Source organism: Nestor notabilis, unplaced genomic scaffold (genome assembly GCF_000696875.1).
Source record: "Nestor notabilis isolate BGI_N333 unplaced genomic scaffold, ASM69687v1 scaffold29617, whole genome shotgun sequence".
In the NCBI taxonomy this organism is placed as follows: Eukaryota; Metazoa; Chordata; class Aves; order Psittaciformes; family Psittacidae; genus Nestor; species Nestor notabilis.
In genome coordinates, this window is record NW_009935837.1 from 11,410 (window position 1) to 29,967 (window position 18,558).

The following is an 18,558-nucleotide window of genomic DNA, read 5'->3' on the forward strand; positions in this document are numbered from 1 at the left end:
CTATTTCTGTCTCCTAATGTGTAGCACATTATCACATTAGCTTTCCAACCTGGTATTGTACAATTCTATGATTTCCCCTTCCATCAGATACAAACAACAGTAGTTACCTTTCTTAGAAAATGATTGCTATCTCCAGCCCAAATGATTACTATTACATGGCTGCTATTTCGCATTGTCATCTTCATTTTTTGATCAGAGTTTAGTAACTCATCCCATTTCCCTCATTTATCTACCTGTAATAATCTACTTTTTTTTTCAACTTCACATCCCACCTTCAAAATCAAAATCCATTTAACTGTCACCCACATCCTCACATCCTGTCTTTCTTCCATTTCGTATTATAAACTTTACTGAGAGAGGGGGTTTGGGTTTCCCCTCTCTGGAGGGCAGAGCCTCAACTGCTGTAATCCAGCTTGAGTGGAGGCCTGGCAGTTTCCATGCAGCCAAAAGCTGCACCGCCCCTGTGCTTAGAAAGCACCACAAGGCTGGGCAGAGTGTTTTAGTGAATAGCACTTTGCTTGTGTGATGTTTCCAGATGTTCACGCTTGGTCTCAGTCTCATAGTATCATCTGACAGTTTCCCTTCTTACAGATGCTTCCAGTGAAGTAGAGAAAAAGGAGCTGTCAAAAGCCACGTATGGAAGGAAGGAAACCCATCAATTGTGCAATGAGCCAGTCTGCTCTCACTGCTGGAAGATTCTCCTTGCCATTTCCTTAAGTAAAACCACTTTCATTGACTCTTCCCTCAAAGGTGGGCAGAAGCACAATAATAGTTTTACAACACACCCTCCACCAAGCAAAAAGTGTAGAACAGTGACAAGAACAGGGCAAAGAGAAACAAGTCCTGAGTTTCCCTGATGGTGCTGCATAAAGTGCACTTCTTTGTACTGGTGGATTTTCCCCTCTGTAAATAAGAACAGACTTATTATGAAGACAAAACTCTTTCCAAATACCTATATACAGATATAAAAATATGTGTGTGTAGTGCCTCTATGACACTAAATAAGTATTATTTCCTTTAATCCATGCTAAGCTGTAATGGCACTACAAGAGTTAATTACTTCGAACAGCAGGCTGTAAAAGGAATAATCCTGCAGGAGCTGTGGAGTTCCTTATTTCTTTAGTGATCTCTGCTTCCATGGAAACAATTTTTCAGCACAATTCTAAATCTCATCAAAATAGGGCACTAAGTCTATGTAAACCAGCAAGACATTTCCAATTAAACAACCCGATTGCTTTTATCTAGGCCATTCAATGCTTTGTCCAGTATCAAACACGATTACCATGTTGGCTGGGAAGTTAACAACCAGCTTCTTCCCATGTGCTGGCTCTGCGAGGCCAGATGAAGTCTCCCTGCACACATCCCGACCTTACTTTCTCAGCAAGGCTTGCAGCACATTCCCTTCCATTTGCAGACCCCAGACAGCACTGCTCTGGCGTTTGAAGTGGGCTGCACACCTCCATGCTGCTTGCTTCCACCTCCATGGCATCTCTTTCCCCTACACATCACGGTCCATGATGCCCAGCAGAACAAACTCTTTGTCAGCACAGCAGGAAGGAGGTAATCTGGCTCCTGCTGCTGGCAGAACTAAAGCTAAAAGCACTTTGGATTAAATTGTTGGTAATGCCCCATCCCTGGCAGTGTTCAAGGCCAGGCTGGACACAGGGGCTTGAGGCAACCTGCTCTAGTGGAAAGCGTCCTTCCCTGTGGCATGGGGTTGGAACTGGATGAGCTTTAAGGTTCCTTCCAACCAAAACCATTCCAGGATTCTGTGAAGGTAATCTGATAATCATCTTCAGAACTCACTGGAGCGGCCCATTAAAATAACCCTATTATGTTACTTAACTTCCATAATCCTACAACCAGGATTCTCTCTGACAAAACAGGGTGGAAAATACTGATGTACCAGCCTGGCATCCCTGCCACAATGCACCACGGGGTAAGTTTCTGCAGGAGACTAAACAGGGGGGTTATAACAGATGAGAGAAACAAGCCTGTAACAAGGTACAGTGCTAGTGCCTGTAAGATGTGATCGTTAGCCACAAGTTTATGCGCACTATTACGAACAGCGTGGCTCCTAGTTGAAAACCTTTTTCCTATCAGCTGTAGCAGCGCTCCCTCTAGTGGTATGAAACTTGTTGAACCACTGGGTTATTGTTACTGACCTGGAATAAGGAAATACCAGATCTGACAGAGACAAGAAGACATTACAAAAGGTGGAACACAAGCATGTACGGTCTTGGTCAGTAGAGCTTTCAACACCATCCCTTAGGAACAGCAAAGCAAGCAAAAGGGAAAAGGTACTTAACAGCAGTGGCAATGGTGTTAACTCTGGTGTTTGTTTGTTTAAGGGGTGGTTGGTTTGTTTTCCTCAAACAAACTTAAAAATGTGTTTTGGAAGTTACTTAAACTCTGGTCTTTCCCCTCCCCTGGAATACAAGCGCCTGTGTGAGGCCCTGCTGCTGACTGGGACACAAACCTTCCTTCAGCCCATGAAAGATTTGTGCAGGAAATTACACCTGAGGGATGTGGAGGGTTGTTTTGGTGCTTCTTAATTTTTCACACTGTTGTTTCTTCCAGTTTAAACTGTATCACTCTACTTACTACTCAGCCATCTCCTGAGCAACAACGTGGCAAGGCCAAGCACTCGTCCAACATAAAGGAGTGTCTTAGTCCTCGGGAGCCAAGCATGGAAGAGCTTGGTGGGGAACAAAGAAATTAAAATGAGCTTTGCAATAAAAACCCATTCAATGCCTTATCTTTGTGGCTGGTAGCAGCAGTGGTGGTATTAGTAAAATAGAAGCATGCAACTTCCAGACTCATTATTAATCACAGTCAAAATGAATTGTGAAAAGGAAGTTGGTTATTTTCTTACTACTCAGTGTCACAAGTGTGGTATTTCCAGTTCATATACAACAGCATGTGGCAGTGCTGGAGTATGAAGGTAGTGACAGGCACATTTCCTCCCACACCCCCCTTCTAACAAAACTTTAAGATGATCCAGAGTCCGTGTATGTGCATCAACAGCTCAACACTGCACCCCGTCCTCTTGTCAAGAGACAAACTACTTCAAACATAGGTTTTACTCCAAACTTTTCTGATGTAACATCACTGTTAAACCAAATTAACACAACTGTATTACTTGAACTCATTTTAATCATTCAACAGAGAAGCAGCCAGCACATTGTTACCACTCCTTGAGTAGTACCAACATCCATCCTGCACTGGCTTGAACCAGACCGTACGTGGAGAATGAACACGATCTACTTCATATTGCTGTTACACAGGAGGTTCAAAATTCCCTTCCTACAAATCAGAACTAATTACAGCTTGTAGTACATTTACAGTGTGTATTTTTTCCTAGAGAGTAACCTATGAAAAGCTGCAAAAGAATACCTCACACTGCAGACCACTCCACAAAGAAGTAGGGGAGAAATACTTGCTCACCAAGAGCGCAGCTTCAACTGGGAACACAGAAAGCCATGCGATGGTGTCCATTTGGAAGTCCTCAAGATGGCACATCAGGACAGATGCAGACTGAGTCAACATGCCTTATGTACATGGATACACCAAGCTTGTAAGTGCTGTACAGTGGTGGGATCTCGAGCTGTGCAGAAGCAGATTTGAGTGTAGAGGAGAACATGGAACATCCACCAATACTTTGAAGTCCACAGCTCTTGGGACATGCACCCAGTACCAAGGGGCTCACTTTTTCAGATATCCAGGCTCTGCACCTTCCACTTAATCACAGAAACACTTACCCTTTGGTGAGGTGTGACAGAAAAGTGACCTGAACTCCCTGTACAGGAGCTCCCTCCTTGGGATGCAACTCTACAGTCGTAAAGCTTTTCAAAACTCTTTATACAACTGAAAAGCTGAAGTTAGAAACAAACATATAAAATCTTAAAATACCATTTCCTTTATGTAGAACTAGATATATACACATATATTTTTAAGATAAGAACCAAGTCCACTGTCACCTCTCTAGATATAAACTCAAGGTCTTGCTTTTCAAATATATTTGAGACCTCTCTGATAAACTTTGCCCAAGATAAATCTGTAAATAGCAGTAACTGTACACAAGTTGTCGTATGATTTAAAAGCTAAATTTAAAGCACACTTTTTATAAAGATTCACAGTGATACAGCTCATGAAACTCAGTTCCAAGATGCAACCAAGTAGCTTCTCACTCAAGATCAATCTGTTTATAGAATCACAGAATAGTTTGGGTTGGAAAGGACCTTCAGGTCATCCAGTTCCAACCCCTGCCATGGGCACTAGACCATGTCACCCAAGGCTCTGTCCAACCTGGCCTTGAACACTGCCAGCGATGGGGCATTTATCACTTCTTTGTGCAACCTGTTCCAGCTCACAGTGAAGAGCTTCTTCCTTAGATCTAACCTGAACTTCCCCTGTTTAAGTTTGAACCCATCACCCTTTGTCCTGTTCCTACAGTCCCTGATGAAGAGTCCCTCCCCAGCATCCTTGTAGCCCCCTTCAGACACTGGAAGCTGCTCTGAGGTCTCCACACAGCTTCTCTTCTCCAGGCTGAACAGTCCCAACTTAATCCCATCCAATTCATCTGAATATAGACTTGTATGCAATTATAACCACCGAAGTGATACAAACCAGTGTGCTTTTGTTCTGAGCTGCACGTTAGAGAGAAGACTCTGAATATAAAAACTGTTGGGCTTTTCTCTTTAAAAAGACAACTACTTTTCTGCTTGTTGCACTCAGTTTGCTGTCAATCAAGAGCTCTTGTTTCCACAGGAAACAGCAGCCATTGGAAGCAGGCAAATCACACTGATGTGGCAGAACAGCAGAACACCTCCCTGCAGAATGGAAGATCAGAAAGATTGCAACCTGTAACAGGACAGGAGTTACCATTTCCACTGGAAACAAGCACACTGCTACTGAGAAGTCAGCTTTTTCTCCCCAATACAGAAGCAAGATGGCAAAGACCATGCCAAAAAGCTACATGACCTTCAATGTGCGGGGCAGGGGAAGGAAGTAAAGTAAAACCATCAATGGTGGATTAAACTAGAACTGAGCAACACTTCAGACTGGATACCAGGGAAGTTTGTAAGCAGGGAGCTACAAGCCCTTCATTTCAGTTAAGTTTCTCTTTTGTGAATTCATTCAAACTTATGCTCTCTAAAGCACGGAGGAACAAATTCATCCCAAGTGAAACATACACCTGTAGATAAAATTCCCAAACTGTGAGATTGAGAGAGGACAAACTCTGCTTCAAGGCTGAGTCCCACTATTCCTGGCAGGATGTCATTCTTCCCAAACATCACACTGTCAATCAGTTCATCCTGAGGCACTCTGTGTTTACAGTGTTAGTATGAAGTGCTCCTCAGTAGCCAGGTCACACACATTAGTCATATGTCAAAGTATCTTTGTACTTTAACAGCAAGATGACACTGGATTCTGTAACAGTTACAGCTAAAATGGATGGGAATTCTGAAGGTGTTGACATAATAGGGAGAAAGGAAAGAAAAGGAAACGATAGAAATCAATATTCCATCAGTTGGTTTGGTTAAAGCCATCACCCCGGCAGTTCGGTCGAACTCTGGTTCCCATTTTCTTCAGCATCACCCTTTTTCTCACTCTTGTATGTGGAAAGGAACAAGTTCTCTATCTGAGTCAAGAACTCTTCAGCAATGAAGCAGTTTGTGACCTTGCTCAAAGTCTTCCTCATGCACTCCAAAAGCTGGTCAAAAGAAGAGAACATTTTCTTTTAAATTATTATTTTTCCTGAGTTTATTTTTCCCCTTCTATCTGATTAAGTATTCCAAAGGGATTTCTAGTTAGTTATTTAGGATTAACACCAGTTATCTTAGAATCACAGAACAGTCTGGGTTGGAAAGGACCTTAAGCTCATCTAGTTCCAATCCCCTGCCATGAGCGGGGACACCTCACACTAGGCCATGTCACCCAAGGCTCTGTCCAACCTGGCTTTGAACACTGCCAGGAATGGAGGATTCACCACTTCCTTAGGCAACCTGTGCCAGGACTAACACTAGTGAAGAGTTCAACTGTACATTATACATTGTAGAAACAGGAACACATGGGTCATTACACAACAGTTAAACTCCAGAGAACTCCACCAACTGAACTGGAGACTGAAGCTGTTCATAAGCAAAGTCATGCTGAGACGAAAAAAAATGTTAGATATGGGTAACAATTGTGCACGTGGTTTCTATGTCTTTTGCTTTAGGCAACATTTCTGTCTTGTTTGTGCTATTCATGCTCCAGCTGCAGACTTGTGGCAATACAAAGCAGAGCTGTATTTAACAAAATCATTTGAAATTAGAAAAGCTAAAAGAAACAACTTACTTTCTGCAAACAAGTCAGGTCAGAATCTCTGTGGAAAATTTTATCCATGGGAACACTGCTGTTGAAAGAAAAACAAAGCATAGAATCCTAGAATGGTTTGTGTTGGAAGGGATATTAAAGCTCATCCAGCTCCAACACCTTCCACTAGAGCAGGTTGCTCCAAGCCCCTGTGTCCAACCTGGCCTTGAACACTGCCAGGGATGGGTCAACCACAGCTTCTCTGGGCACCCTGTGCCAGCACCTCAGCACCCTCACAGGGAAGAGCTTCTGTCCAAGAGCTCATCTCAATCTCCCCTCTGGCAGGTTAAAGCCATTCCCCTTGTCCTGTCCCTACAGGCCCTTGTCCAAAGCCCCTCTCCAGGTCTCCTGGAGCCCCTTTAGGCACTGGAGCTGCTCTAAGGTGTCCCCTTCAGGAGCCTTCTCTTCTCCAGCTGCCCCAGCCCAGCTCTCTCAGCCTGGCTCCAGAGCAGAGCTGCTCCAGCCCTCGCAGCAGCTCTGGGGCCTCCTCTGGCCTCGCTCCAACAGCTCCAAATCCCTCTTGTGCTGTTCCTCACAGCTGGATCAGGGCTGCAGGGGGGGATCTCCCCAGAGCACAGCAGAGGGGGAGAATCCCCTCCCTCGACCTGCTCTGGGGGTGCAGCCCAGGCCATGGGTGGCAAATAGTAGTCCTGTAGTAAGCAGCCACATGTCTTCATCGACACATCAGTGATAAACATGCAGAAACCCTACCCTGGCTTCTCTTTGTAACACAATTAGGTTCTTACCTATGGCAGAATCTGTATTTTTCAATTATCCACCTTGTTTTTGCAAATACTAATTCCCATTGAGGTTCCTCCAACATCTGCTGCACTTCAAACCTGTAGGGCAGGCCTGGAAAAAAAATGAACAGGGCTACTTGGTGTTTCTAGTGCACTCACCATTTGCTTTCCCTTCTGTTTTAGCTGCAATCCCTTCCTTCCCCATAGCCATTCCTAATTTATTACTGACTGTGGAAGCTCACGGTCCCGCTACTTGCCAACATTAAGGAGATTAAACTAAATGCATGATGTACTTTGGATTCCAAATTTAGTTTTGGTGGGAGTAGGGAACAAACCTGTTCTCTTCCTCTCCCTCAGCAGCTCCTCATGCCATAAGGAGCACACAGCAATCTACAACATAACAGAAAAATGCCAGAATGGATGGAGTTTTTCTAACCTAGAGACTACAAAAGTGATGCTAAAAATCCAGGTAGTTGTCCAGTGAATAATAAAGGTTTGGTTTTTATGGATGAAGTGATTTACTTGTTCTAGATTTCAGAGGAATTTTACTCCTCAAGGAAGAAAGTCTTCTTGATTATTGCAGGTGGGGGGAAGACACATTTAGGAGTGTTCTAAAGGAACACCTGAAATGACTTGCAGAACACAATTCAGTCAAAAAATATCAGCACCAAAGTGACTGTAAATCTGAGTAATTCATTAATAAAAGCCTTTTAAGATCATAAGAATTTAATGAGAGGAACACCAGCTTTTCAACTAGGCCTCAAAGGAAGTGAAAAGAAAGTAGTAAATACCATTTGCTATTTGAACACATCTCAAATGTAGTAAGCGTTCAGTGCAGACTGAGATTAACCTATAGCAACACTTATGGCTCACATCAAACACTAATTGCAGTTCATTCGTGCAGTGCTACGGTATCACTTTTCCAAAGAGAAAGAGGAGACACCATTTAGTAACAAGTGGAATTCAGGAGATAAACATCCCTATGAAGCCCCCTCAGGGGCTTCTGAGGGCAGATAAAGTTTCTAACTCCACAGCACACAGGTGGGGTGCATGGGAAGCGAGGGTAAAGTCATGCACCAGCAGCACAGCGAACAGGGATCAGCATGGATATGGCTGTTGCTTCATCTCCCCTGGGCCTGGGGTGAATCTGCAGGCAGATGGGCTTCCCTGCTTCCTGCCACAGGGAAAAACAGAGCGGAGCTGCCGGCTCACACGGCCTCTGCTAGTGCCTTGCCAAGAAAACTGGAAACCTCGGAGTTTAGATGCAAAAATCAGGATTAAACAGGGGAGGGAAAATGAGAGAGAAGAGGCAGCTGCTGTAACCCTGTTCTGTTACCGAGGGGGTTTCCTCAAACTAGAGCAGATCTGATCATTGCTTTATCCGGTGTGTCCTGAACTGCTCAAGGGAAAACATCCTGTTTCCATGAAATGCCAGTGACACTTCAAATCATGAACTTGTTCTCTCAGCAGCACACACCTTCCATCTCCCATATTTTGGGTTTTCTTGGACACCAGCAGCTTTGATCCTTGGCATTCTCCACACTGAGTTACTCAAACAAGGATTTCTGGCTGCTGTAGCAGCCTGTTCTTTGCTGTCATAGCTCTGTCCCCTCGATCAGAGGGTCTGCTCAGGATTTTGTTACGCAGCAAAGTGATCCATGTGAAGCAGCTTCTCAGCTTTATGTATGGATACTGTATGTAAATAACAATAACCCTTGTGCCAACCCTTTAATTTCTTTCCTGGATTGTGGGAAACACCAAAACATTCTTGCCCATATTTGTGCCTGTATATTCTTGTCACGACAGCAGTGACTACCTGCAGGATTACTCTATAAGTGAAATTCCTGGGTTTCTACAGCACACATTACCCACATAAATACATAAATCCCTATTTCTCAAGCTCAAGAACCAACAACATTCTTCCCCTTAGAATCCAAAAGGAAAAGAGAAACGAAGACAGTGGATAGAACACTGGTACTTACGGTAGGAACCGTCAGAACTGAGCTCATCACTGATCACTAGACAAGTCATCTGAGAGTATGGGAGAGGATTATTTCGGTTGTAAGGACTTATAATCATTCCAATGAACATGGCACCACCCCTGGAGAAGTAACTCTGAAAAACCAGAAACGCACCAAAAACACACAGAGAAAAAAAAGTAAATCCTTTTCGGAACAGATTCTGAACTCAAGAAAATGGAACTTATCTCAATTTATGAATGCCTTTAAGATGCAACAGAGCAACAATGTGCATTAAGATCCTAAATACCAGGGAAGCTTCAGGGTTGTCGGGGTTTGGTTTCGCTGTTTCTTGTTTTGTCACGTGCAGCCCAGCACCCACCTGGTATTTAGCTTGAGTGTCAATGTCTCGGATGGAGGGGTTGGGGTCGAAGGCGGGGTGGGAATGGTACCACCCAATGACGCTGTATCCTCTGGCAGCCAGTGTTTCCGAGGCCTGTGTTTGAGACACCGGGTCCATCTCGCACTGCAGCCCCGTACTGAGACTGTTGCAGGGCTCTGCTGCACAGACCTGTTAAAAAAGCCTCCAGATGGATAAATGCAAGAAATCTCCATCAGTTAAATACAATGTAAAGCATTAAGAGTCATACACCTCATGTTCCGCATGTCAGATCAAGAGCTTGTCAGATCTTCCACACAACTTTAACTAATTAACTTCAACTTTACTATACCGAAGTACTTGCCCTTCAGAAGTAACATTTCCATCTATTCAAATTAATATAGGTGATCATAACAGTTCTAAAGCTGTAGAGAAAAGGTAGAAAGACAAACACTTACTTCCACAATTTTATCTGCTTCCGAGTATCTTCCACCCAGCAGCCCTATTACTTCTGCCATAGACACATGAGAGTGCTAAAATGGTAGCAAACAAGTATTAAAGCCCAAGTTGTACAATTTCTCCCAGTTTTGAGCAACACGCGACAGAACACATTAGCTGCAAGGCAGTAACTTCTCAATGACATTTAGAAGGAAACCTTAGGACAGCTACAGATGCTCAAACACACAGTGTTTAAAGCAAACCAAAGAGGATGTTTGCTTTCCTATACACACACAGCTACGCACTACACTTGTAAAGCACCTCCAGATGTGATGCGGTGCTAGCTGCAAAAACTGGAGCTGAGTAACTGCACAAGTTTTGGTCCAACCTGTTGTTCTTTAACAACGCCCCACACATTGCTTTAGAACCACAAGACTGGCAGAAAATGAACCCCTAAGATCTCGAAACAGCAGCCTGGGTTAGAAAGAAGTTTTAAGCAAACTGTATTTAAAGTATGACAGTGTTAAGCAGTAACATTATTAGTTTCTCTAGAAGGTAAACGGTTGTACACTGAGCACAATATTAACAAAAATAATCTTTAGAGGCTTTATTTAATCCCAGATTCTCACTTCTAGGTCTGGATGCAAAGAAGTGCTGCGTTTCTCAGTCTTACGTTGCCCACTGAAAAATAACACAACACAGCACAGCTTTTTGAGAGGTAAAACTTGATCCTCACCAAATCCATTATCAGAAGTGCTTCAGAGGACACTTTCACCTGAAAGGGTTCCTGAAATGATAAACACAATAGTGAGTATAAGAAACGTGACCTAAAAAAGCAAAGCATTCTTGATCATTCACCCTCGGGTACGTACCTGCTTTTCTGCAGTGAACAGGCAGCATGGAATCAGCTGAAAGGGATCAAAGGAACTATAAAATGAAAGAAAATTTCTCTAAAGATGTAGGACAGTCAGGAAACTTTCCAAGTTTCCCACCGTCTCCTTGGCAGAGGAGGAACAAGCACGTTTTCTTTACTGGATTTTCTCATCCCACAGGAGGACGATTCCACCAAATACAGAAACACTCATGAACTCCAATATGAAACATTTGAAACACATACAGGTTATTTCAGACCACAAAATGTGTTAATGATTTGTGGCACTCCAGCCTGACACCAGGCAAGGCACTGGTTTCACTTCTAGAAGCTCAATATTTGACCATCATGTACATCAAATAATACCTTTTTGTTTGTCTTGAACTTTTAGAAGATTTTGCAGGTTTCAGTTTTTCCTCCTCTCTTCTTCTTGCTAATTCTTCAGCAGAGAGATGCTAAAAAGAAATTAAAAATCAATAAATGTCTTAATGTCTTCAGTGTTCTTTCAGCAGTGATTCATCCCCATCTCCCCTCTGTAAGTTTAAAACCTGCCCCTCTCCAGCTTTCTTATTGGCCCCTTTAGGCACTGGGAGCTGCTCTAAGGTCTCCCTGGAGCCTTCTCTTCTCCAGGCTGAACAAGCCCAGCCAGGAGCAGAATTAATATTAGGAACTTTATCATTATAAATACAAAGAAACTGTCCAAGACTGAAAAAATAACATTTACATCTTATTCTGTCTACTACTGTCAGTTTTAGTACTGCAGGTAATGGAAAACAAAGGGTCGTGAAATCTCCTACAAGACAAAGAGCTTTATAGGCCTAACCAGGGTAGGGTGACACATGCTCACAACAAAAGCACCGCTGGAAACACCCGAGTCCAGTTGTATTTATCATCAGCATAAAAACATGTGACGGCTGCTAAGTTATTCTCTAACCCTAACCCATTACACCACTGTTCCCCTGCACACTTGATGCAGCAGCACCTGCCAGCCATTAGCAAGAATTAGGTCTTTAAGGAAAGTTTAGACCCAGAAGGGTTACCTCAAATGTTTGTCCTTCCAAATCCTTTGCATCACACCAGTTTCCCCAAGGATCTCGCACCCGCCGCCGTCTTGTACGCTGCAGCAAAGCAAAGCAACACACGTCAAGGCCCTTACTCCTGAGAACACTGCATTTACTTTCACCAGCCCCAAGAACACTGTCCAAAAGGTTACTAACACTGTGATGTACTTCCAGAGAAGAAAGCACCCCCTGGATGGAGTTGGGTAGAATCAAGTAGCTCACGATCTATCATGAAACATCATCAGTGAAGCTGTCAGTTTTAAGGCTGTCAAGTGCAATACCTGGTTGATGTTCCATGGATCATCCACATCTGACAGTAACAGTGTGTTATATCCAGCTCTGAACTACAGCTCAGACGATACAAAGAGCTATAAACCCAGTATGTTTACATCTAGCGGATGCTGCAGTTCTTTATATTTCAATTTATTATTTTTTTCCCCAGTGAGACTGATTTAGTTTTTCTCTCATCAACTGGTTTATTTTGCTGTGAAGTACTTAAAAATGCCACATTAGGTAAACCTGGCAAGCCTTGATAACCCATGAAGCTATAAATGAGTTACCACAGTGCTTCACTGTGTGCATAAGGCTCTCAATAAGCCATATCATATACCTGTTAAACTTAATAGTTGAAGTGCAAGCACCTCCATCTCACACTACCAACATACACCACTATTTTCTGGCTGACTCAGTCAAATAAGTTATGGAGAGGTGGAGAGGAAAGGCAAAGACTGAAACACAGTTGTAGTTAAGTACCTGAACAGCAATCAGATGGGTAACACAGCCAAAGCCAGGGCAGAAACCTGTCAGATAGCAGACCTTGCACTTAGCCTGACACTCAAATGACAGGTCATCCTAATGCCACTGCAAACCGAACGAGAGGAGAAACTTCCTGAGACGCCCCAGCTTGAAGATGAAAATCAACCAAGACCTTCACCACGCTGAATGGTTTTGGCTGTCCCCACCAGAACGTACCATGGACTGCAAGCGCTGGGCGAGCTGATACGCTTCCACTGTGTCTTTGCCTTCCTTGGCCCGTGTCCTGTCCGCTGGCTGAGGGCGGTTGTAGACAGCCTGCTCTGCAGGAGACAGGGGAGACACTGCTCTTCAGTGAGGAATGAAGCCACTTATTCCTGGTACGCAGCCAGGAACGACACAGAGAAGTGGTAATGGCAAATGGCAACACCAAAACAACTCACAGGGAAAGGACATCTCTTGGTCGTCATGTTACTAACTCATTACATAGCCCTCTCCCACTACCACAGAGCTTTTAAGACAGGGAAACCACCTTCCTTATTGGTAATTTACTTTTAATAACCTTTTCTTCAGACAAAATGTATTTAGAAGACATTCCTCCTCTCCTACGTGACTGTCATTCAGCTTTAGAGTCTCAGGATTGATTCTGGTCCAAACCAACATTAAGTTATAGGTGTACTTATACTTGGTGTATATATACTTCTAACATGTCACCTAATTTTAACATTAGAATCTTGTAAAAGTCAGCCCTGAGGATGAACATACTGCTTCTTATTTAGGAAACAGTTATAATTCAGTATGGGAAGAGAAACAGTAACGTGAATGCTGTCTGATGTGGAGGGAGGGCACAATTCCAGCTGGTATTAGGAAAATAAATAAATCCCATACTGGATACAGAAAAGCACAAAACAACCTCACAGCTGATGTGTGAACATGAGGGAGAGGGAAAAAAGTAGAAGAAAAGAAAGGTCTTGTGTAAAACCAGAAATCCATAATCCTGTAACAGGTTACAAACTCCTGCAGATCTTCAAAGGTCACCAGTGACAATCTGCTCAGAAGGGCCTTCCTAGCAAGGATTAATGTGTACCCTCTGTGCGAGCAGCACACCCTGACATGAAGTCATCTTTCAACACTAGCACCAAAATAGGCGACAGCCACAGAGGCTGGAACATTAAATACAGCCCAAACAGAGGCTCTCTTCTACAGAATGTAAATGTATCAACAATTACTATTTCAGACATTAGGAGTACAGAGAAGTTGGAAGATTATCCACATGGATGACATGGATGCTTGCTTCAATGAAGTGAGCTTAGGACTTTTCTTCTAAAGACACGTAGAACCATAGAATCAATTTGGCTGGAAAAGACGTTTAAGCTCATCAAGTCCAACCTTTACCCCAGTACTGCCAAGGCCACCACTAACCCATGTCACTAAGGGGCTTATCTACATGGTTTGTGAACACTTGCAGGGACAGTGACTCCAGCCCTGCCCTGGGCAGCCTGTTCCAATGCCTGAGCACCCTCTCGGTGAAGAAATTGTTCCTAATGTCCAGTCTAAACCTCCCCTGGCACAACTTGAGGGTGTTTCCTGTTATCCTATCACTTGTTACTTGGGAAAAGAGACCAGCCACCTCCTGGCTCCATCCTTTTAATCTCCTAAAATTTCCTGTTCAACATGGAATCGTTGATTTTAATAAAAAAGGCTGACAGACCACAGCAGAGATGTTCAGCATGCACTGATGAGAATTGGTCCCAAAATCTTTACCACAGCCAAAGTTAATTGCTCCGATTAATTCCAGGTACGTGTGGATGCGCCCAATGCAGTTCACGTCGCCGCAGTTCTTCAGGCCCGGCCGCACTGACGTCTTGTTCAGGTACTTGGGTTTACACCTCTCCCTAAAATAAAGCACAGCACGTTTTCAGTTAATAAAACATATCCTGAGGGGAGGCAGGAATTGTGTGACCTAACCTGAGGGTAAGACAAGCCACTGGTGGTTTTTCCCCTATGGGATGCACATACTACTCAGGGCAATGACAGCAAAAACACAAACTTCACCAAGCACACAGTTTATTTTAGGGTTATTCAGACACATTCATTCTTAGGCAGAGTGAGACTTATATTCCACGTGTTAAAACAAACTCTTCAACCTGAGTGGTGCCAGGAAGCAATGAATTCCTCAGAAGAGCTATAATACTGTTACACTGATAGAAGAACATCTGCACTAGATTAGTCCAAAGAGCTCATACAATCACAGGCCTCCTTGGAGTAATAAATGAGGCTGTTTTCACTCTCTCTGCACTTATTACTCGCTTTTCAACTGACAATGAATCATTTCAGAGCAGCATTTCTCTGCTATGGAATTTCAGAGTGTCTTTGCAACTACATAAGCTATCAATACACAAGACAACTGGATGAGGACAATTAAAGTCAGGAATTCTTCCTATTGAAAAGCAAGTTACCCAGCACAGCAAGCACACAAACCGCAGCTGCTAACAGAACAAACTGTACTCTGAGCCTGTTGCCACCAGGCACTTCAGTTCCTGTAACTGATTCGCTGGAGATGGAATATAAAATACTCAAGGGCACAAGCACTACCCCAAGTTGATTCTTAATTTGAAGTGTTTTCTTAGGCAACATTATTTGCTCTAGCATAGATTATTTCTCCTAGGTGCCCTTCTGTAAAGGCAGTATCACCATGCTATAGACCTCCCTATGGAATTAATCATTTTGAGGAATCATTTATTATATGCATTCTTACATATAGGATGACAAAAATAGGAAGAGAATAATGCAACCAAAATGGATGCAGCTTGTTTTGATACAGAACACTCATATTCCTAATGCTTCAAAGAATTTTCATTGCTTAGCTTCCAGAATGCTAGAAAAAAAAACCCAGGGAAGATGCAAAAGAAGCATCAATAATCACTGCTGTTTACTGGCAATCTTTATAATGCTGCCATAAAGTTAGTTTCACCCTTTTCAAGTGTAAGCTGTTGGTGCTAAGTAGTGTTTAACTACAACAGAGCAGGACATGGGTTATCTTAATCACTTATTTCAGTAAATTAATGCACCTTACCATTGATCCAAAATGTAATTCCTAATTTTCAGGTAACGCTCTGGTGTTTTGGCCTGGCGCCCTTCAAAGAACTCAGGAATAGCTTGCTTTTCTTCATCCAGAATGATGCTCCTGTCAACCTCCACTTCCTGATCAGGTGGCTTAAGCTCCTCTGCTTCTTCTTGATGATCTTCATCCACTTGGCAGGGAGAAGGAAAGAGCAATCCATTATCAGCCAGGTCTCTCTGTCCCTCAAGGAGCTCCTGATCAGTTCGTTGTTTAGTACCACAAGATGTTGCTAGTCTGCCTTGGTCAGTTTTGTCCAGAAACTTACTGTATTGCTGGTAATCTAAGTTCACAGGTTTATCACCATTCAGGTGCTGAGAACACGTTGCTGCAACACTTGGAAATACTAATGCATCCACTGTATCTTGCTTGGTATGACGAGGATCTTCTTTAGGTAAAGAAACTGTAGAACTGTGTCCAAAAGATGAAGAACCATGTTCCATTCCTTTTGTTTCTTCAACTGGACTTTTGGAAATAACAGATAATTCAGGTTTTCCAGTTTCCTGCTGGAAAGTAGGACAAAGCAGCTCATCCATGTCATCAGTTATGTCCACTTCCTCATCATCTGACAGCTTTTCAATTTTCACTGCATTCAGATTGGGGTCTGCACGGCCTCTCAAGCTTCCAGCTGACCATGCTTCTACCTTTACCCCATCTTCAAGGGGAAGGCTGCTCCCACTCTGACTTTGTGCTTCTTTTTCAGAATCACCATTTTTTGCCTTTGGGAAATATAAAATAGTTTTAGGAAGAAAAATCAAAACAATCCCCTCTGCTTCCCAAATAGTCAGAGGTATTTTACTTGAACAGCAGACATTTGGAAGTGTTTCTTCCTCAACTCACCCTTTTAACACACTTTCATAGAATCCCAGAATGGTTTGTGTTGGAAGGGACCTTAAAGCTCATCCAGTTCCAACCCCTGCCACGGGCAGGGACACCTTCCACTAGAGCAGGTTGCTCCAAGCCCCTGTGTCCAACCTGCCCTTGAACACTGCCAGGGATGGGGCAGCCACAGCTTCTCTGGGCACCCTGTGCCAGCGCCTCAGCACCCTCACAGGGAAGAACTTCTGCCCAAGAGCTCATCTCAATCTCCCCTCTGGCAGGTTAAAGCCATTCCCCTTGTCCTGTCCCTACAGGCCCTTGTCCAAAGCCCCTCTCCAGGCTTCATGGAGCCCCTTTAGGCACTGGAGCTGCTCTAAGGTCTCCCCTTCAGGAGCCTTCTCTTCTCCAGGCTGCCCCAGCCCAGCTCTCTCAGCCTGGCTCCAGAGCAGAGCTGCTCCAGCCTTTGGAGCACCTCTGTGGCCTCCCCTGGACTCACTCCAACAAGCCCATGTCCTTCTCATTTTAATCCATTGCAATGCTTTAGACACAGCATTATAGATACACTTTTAGCTTAAGTGTAAATTAACATGTATTTCCATTGAAAAACAACTAGACAGTAGTAACTAAATGCCCCTGAAGTCTCAAATGAGGCTAAAGCTTAAACTACAACACAGCTGAAACAGCTGTATAGTAGAAAAACAAGTATCTTCAGACTAACAACCAATAGTGTAAGACTACAATTAAACCACACTTATTTTTTAATTATAAACAGAAGTAAAAATACCAAAGTCACTCCAGGAATTTGGAATCAGTTGAGTTTATCTTTAAATCTGCAAATAAGGACATTCCACTTTTCTGAATATGGGAATAAATAGAGAATATACTTTAACAGCAGTACCCTGAAAAGACAGGTTAAAAACCAAGCTATATGTGCAACAGCATACTTGTCAAACAGCCTTTTTGCTAACTACAGAGATACTCTATTTACCTTGTTCTTAAAATACTGCCGAGCATAGCTCTTCACTTGCAGCACAGTACGACTGCCAATCAGCTTGGCAATTTTCGTCCACCGGCGGCCAAATTTCACCTGGTACAACACAGCACGTTTAAGTTACCCCAATTCTAACATTCCAGACATTGCACTTTAGATGCAAAGAATTTAAAACCTCAATTATTCATTACAAATGCACAAGTTATTCATTGCAAATGCACAAACAGTACAGCAAAGCCACAGTAAAGAACCTTGCTATTTGTATTCTACCAAGAAATTACATCCAACAGCAAGAGTTACTGTTATTCTTAACTAGAGGATCTTCTTCACCCAGTTCAGGCACACTGTAAATTAAGGTGCCTACTAACCCAAGGAATCATACTGAAATGAATTTATACTTGGCAAAGCAACCCCTATTACAGTCAGCACTGTACAACCATGTAACCTGTAAAGACTTACAACAGTAGTTAAAGGATTTCACTTTATTCACTGATTTGCCTCAAGAACACACTGTACTTCCTGTAGTTAACTACAGCATTACAGCTGTACAACTCAAAGCTGTGTATTTGAGATATTTTGTGATCTCAAATTGTAATCAGCCTCACATGAACAAAATTTGGTAAATAAAACTAGACTGATAGTGATGAATCCCCCAAAATGATTGATTATTAGGCCCTTGGTAGACGGCAAGTGTTTTTAAACACATGAGAAGTACAAAGGTTGAAGCAGATAAATGTGACATGCTTATATTAATTATTATTTTGTTAAAGATAAGCTGTTCTATTCCAAAAATTACATAAACTCACCAGTCCTTGTTCAAACAGTTCTTTTTCTTCTGGTGTCCACTTTAATGAGTAGCTAGCTGGTTTGGTAGGTGACCGTGCCCTAGGAAAAGAGGAAGCAGAAGTAAAACACACTGATGTTAATATTGGTATTAATGTTAATATTAATAATACATTCTCAAATCCCAGTAACTGAACACAACTTCTGGCAGAAGGATTACTCCCCATCTTTGGTAAAACTCAAGCAACTGCTTTAAATGTGAATTACATTAATTAATAAATAAA

General features: G+C 42.9%; 1 protein-coding gene across 1 annotated transcript; it reads right to left on the minus strand.

Annotated features, from left to right (window-relative positions):
• Window positions 1-5,551: 5,551 nt before the first annotated feature.
• MYSM1 (Myb-like, SWIRM and MPN domains 1) lies at window positions 5,552-18,376 on the minus strand (the record flags this gene model as incomplete). Its single annotated transcript, XM_010018006.1, has 15 exons — window positions 5,552-5,716; window positions 6,343-6,400; window positions 7,107-7,212; window positions 9,083-9,215; window positions 9,441-9,629; window positions 9,896-9,970; window positions 10,612-10,662; window positions 10,748-10,802; window positions 11,113-11,201; window positions 11,787-11,864; window positions 12,780-12,883; window positions 14,325-14,455; window positions 15,637-16,400; window positions 17,489-17,587; window positions 18,298-18,376. Coding segments are annotated over 15 exons (2,176 nt in total), but the record flags the coding sequence as incomplete, so codon positions are not given.
• Window positions 18,377-18,558: the final 182 nt, after the last annotated feature.